Raw genomic sequence first — 4,086 nt, forward strand, 5'->3', positions numbered from 1 at the left:
CAGGCGGATTTCTGAGTTCGAGGCCAGCCTGGTCTACAAAGTGAGTTCCAGGACAGCCAGGGCTACACAGAGAAACCCTGTCTCAAAAAACCAAAATAAATAAATAAATAAATAAATAAATAAACTGAGATTGTTAGAAAGCGTAAGTGTGCCATCACACACCAGGAACCAGCATGGGATATGGAACATGTCAAGTGGTCCACACTCAAGACTGCTAAGATGAGATTGTAAGATTTGTTTACTTTATGTATGTGAGTACACTGTTGCTGTCTTCAGACATGCCAAAAGAGGGCAACAGATCCCATTATAGATGGTTGTAAGCCACCTGGAAATTAAACTCAGGACCTCTGGAAGAGAAGTCAGTGCTCTTACCTGCTGAGCCATCTCTTCAGCCCCTGGGCATTGGTCTTTTGTCACTAGGTTTCTCTGTGTAGCCCTGGTTGTCTCTGAACTCACTCTATAGACCAAGCTGGCCTTGAACTTGGAGATCTGCTGCCTCTGCCTCCCAAGTGCTGGAATTAAAGGCATATGTCTATTTTACACTCGGATTGTATAGATGACATTAAAACAAAAAATAGGACAAATGTCAAGTCTCCACCTCCTTCCCACCAGTCCCTGAAAGCCAGGGCTGCTCTGCGCTGCTCTGCGCTGCTCTGCTCTTCTCTGCTCTGCTCTGCTCTGCTCTGCTCTGCTCTGCTCTGCTCTGCTCTGTTCTCCTCTGCGCATTGCCCTGATCACTCCTACCTGTGTTTTTCCCCAGCAATGGCTTTGACTTTCTGCCTTTGCTTGGCTCAAGAGATCAAGAAAACGAGGCTGATCTCCCCAGCCCTGACCAGGGTCCTGAGATGGGCACGGAGAGGATCTGGGCTTCATCAGAACTGTGGTCTGTGGTCAGGGGTGACTTCCTGCCTGTGAGTGGCAGAGCACTGCTGCTAAGAGGAGACCTGATGTGCAGCTCTGGCCCTACTAGGACTCTGCCCTCTCCGCCTGAGCAAGGACCTGGCCCCTTTCTAAGCCTTGCTTCCTCATCTACTTGTGGGAGAAGTAACTGGTCAGCCATCGCCAGAGTGGATCCCCGGGATGAAGGGCTGTGCCTAAGAAGTAGGGAGATGGCTGAGCAGACGCCTTGGGAGAGGCTGGTGATGTCGCTTGGTTGGTAGAATGCGTGCCTATAATTCTAGCTCTCAGGAAGTGAATGTGAGAGAATCAAGTTCAAGGTCATCCTTACTTACATAGAGAATTCTTGGTTACCCTGGGCTACAGGAGAAATCAGAGGTGGTGGGGAGGACAGGACTTACCACTGGATTTTGTAATTTAGTTCGTTTTGCTTTCTGGTTTTCTGAGGCAAGGTCTTGGTAGCCTTGGCTGTTCTCCAGAACTGTAGCTCTGTAGACCAGGCTGGCCTCGTACTTAGAGAGATCCATCTGCCTGCCTCTGCCTCCTGAATGCTGAGGTCAAAGGGCATGTGCCACTCCCAAAGCTAATGGTTTGCTTTTGCACTTCTCAGAACCTGAAGCCCATGGCTCTTGACCGTTGCCTTTGACAGTTGGTCTCCAATTCTGGGGTCCTTCCAAACTAGAGGTTTCCTGTATCATTTTTCTCATCTTAGCAGTCTTGAATGTGAACACTTGACATGTTGCATACCCCATACTGGTTCCGGGTGTGTGATGACACACTTATGCCTTCTAACAATCCCAGTTTATGTTGTTGTTGTTGTTGTTGATGATGGTGGTGGTGGTGTGTGTGCTTTAAAGAAAGGGACTGAGCCGGGCGTGGTGGCGCACGCCTTTAATCCCAGCACTCGGGAGGCAGAGGCAGGCGGATTTCTGAGTTCGAGGCCAGCCTGGTCTACAGAGTGAGTTCCAGGACAGCCAGGACTACACAGAGAAACCCTGTCTCGAAAAACAAAAAAAAACAAAAAAAAAACAAAAAAAAAAGAAAGGGACTGAAGCACAGAAGCAGGTGACTCACCTGAACTGCAGCGAGAGACTCCCACAGACCAGCATGCCTATCCTGAGTCCCTGATACCTCAGTGCTTGTTGTGCAGTCTGGCCTCTTCTTGGAGGCCGTTCCTGTCTCTGATACTTGGCTGACCCCAGGGCTCAAACTAGATGCCCACTGAGCAGAGGTCACAGAGATGTCTCCTGACCCCCATAGCAGGCTCCTACTCCCCATGCTCCTCCAAGGATGGTAAGGTGGCCCTTGACCCAGACACATATCTATCAAGAACTCAAGAGCACAGACATGAAGTACCGGAACCGTGTGCGCAGCCGCATCAGCAACCTGAAGGACCCCAGGAACCCAGGCCTGAGGCGGAATGTGCTCAGTGGGGCCATTTCCCCAGAGCTCATTGCCAAGATGACAGCGGAGGTGAGGAGGCTCTGAGGGCATTGGGGGCTGGGCGAGAGGGGAGGGTGGAGGGTGGGCCTGGGCAGCACAGTGCTGGCCGGGGGTGGGGGGGTGGACATGGGGAGGGGCTGAGGGAGGGCTGGGACTCGTGCTGCCCTGCTCTGAGAGCAATGGGTGTGACTCTGGAGACATGATTTAAGCACTCTTTCCAGAGACCCAGTTCATCCCTCACAAGTGCAGATATATAAAGGGCCATGGAGACCTTCGTTGGGCAGATAGCTATTTGATCTACTTATTTCAAACACCACATCTTGGAAAGATCTTTGACACATCTTCAGATGTGGTGCGCTTCCAGAGCTACCAGGGGACTCCCTGTCAGTCCTCAGATGTTGGAGAAATGAAGAGACCCAGAGAAGGGGAGAGAAAAATGTGTCAAACCCCTAAAGACTGAATGGGATTCAGGGTGTTTTACTGGTCCAGAGTGTGGGGAAGTCTGTGCATGATGTACAGAATGAGCATCAGGGATGTGTATGGGATGTGTATGGGATATGCGGTATGCAGAGTGTATGTGGTATGTGTGCACAGAGAGAACTTTTGTGTGTGGATGTAATATAGACAGCTTTGTATGGTGTGGGTGATCTGTGGAGTGTTCATGTATGTGATAATGTGATGTGCGTATGATGTGAAGTTACTGCAAGTGTGGTAGATGTGCATGAGTAGGTAGTATGTGATTAACATGAATGTGTGGTTATGTGTGTGTATGTGTATGCTCAGTGTAGTGTGGGGACTGTGCTAGAGTGTTGTCAGTATATAGTATGAAGTTGGTATTTATGTGGTGTGTGGGTAATGTGTGTGTGATGTGTTTAGTGTGTGATATGTGGTGTGTGGTCTGTGGTTAGTGTGTGGTCACTGTGTATATGGGGTGTTTAGTATGCAGTCTGTGATTAATGAGTGTGGTTTGTGTGTGGTGTGTGGTTAGCATGTGGTGTGGAGTTAGTGGGTGGTTAGTGTATGGTGTGGAGTTAGCGTGTGGTTAGTGTGTGGTTAGTGTACCATGGGATATATAATTACTGTGCGTGGTGGATAGTTAATGAGTGTGTGTCTGAATGGCACACACATGCTGCATGGAGCAGTACAGAATGGTGTCACAGTTCAGGGATGTGCAGTTCTGAGAAGAGAGCTCGCTGCTCGCCCCAAGCACTCTAGAGAGCGGGACCCTGACTCCCGGGAATGGACCACATATCACCGCCATCACGCTGCTGCTCAGTTACCTTTGCTTCTTTGTGGAGGGAGCACGAGGCACGTGGGAAGGTCAGAGGGCAACTTGCAGGAGTCAGTTCTCTCCTATGTGACAACGCAGATCAAACTTAGGTCATGGTGGCAAACACCTTCACCCGTGGTGCCATCTTGATGGCCCCATTGCACTCAATTTAGAGGGTCTGGGTTTTGTGGTGGTTGTTTATTTGTTTTGAGTTAGGGTCTCACTATATAGTTCTAGCAGACGTAGAATTTTCTATGTAGACCAGGTTGGTCTTGAACTCAAAGAGATCTTCCTGCCCCTCTGCCTCCCATGTGCTGGGATTATAGGCATATGTCACATATGTATCTATACCTACCTGACTGAGGTTCTTTCTCTTCTCTTCTTCTCTTCTCTTCTCTTCTCTTCTCTTCTCTTCTCTTCTCTTCTCTTCTCTTCTCTTCTCTTCTCTTCTCTTCTCTTCTCTTCTCTTCTCCTCT

General features: G+C 49.3%; 1 protein-coding gene across 2 annotated transcripts in view; it reads left to right on the forward strand.

Moving 5' to 3' along the window:
- The window catches only part of Tcea3 (transcription elongation factor A3), a 28,649-nt gene that overhangs the window by 18,677 nt on the left and 5,886 nt on the right, over window positions 1–4,086 (forward strand). For both annotated transcript variants that reach the window (XM_029476729.1, XM_021160969.2), the window contains exon 8: window positions 2,216–2,370. In XM_029476729.1, coding sequence (XP_029332589.1) covers window positions 2,216–2,370 — 155 coding nt within the window. The remainder of the gene's footprint in view (window positions 1–2,215; window positions 2,371–4,086) is intronic.

The sequence above is a fragment of the Mus caroli genome, chromosome 4 (genome assembly GCF_900094665.2).
Source record: "Mus caroli chromosome 4, CAROLI_EIJ_v1.1, whole genome shotgun sequence".
In the NCBI taxonomy this organism is placed as follows: Eukaryota; Metazoa; Chordata; class Mammalia; order Rodentia; family Muridae; genus Mus; species Mus caroli.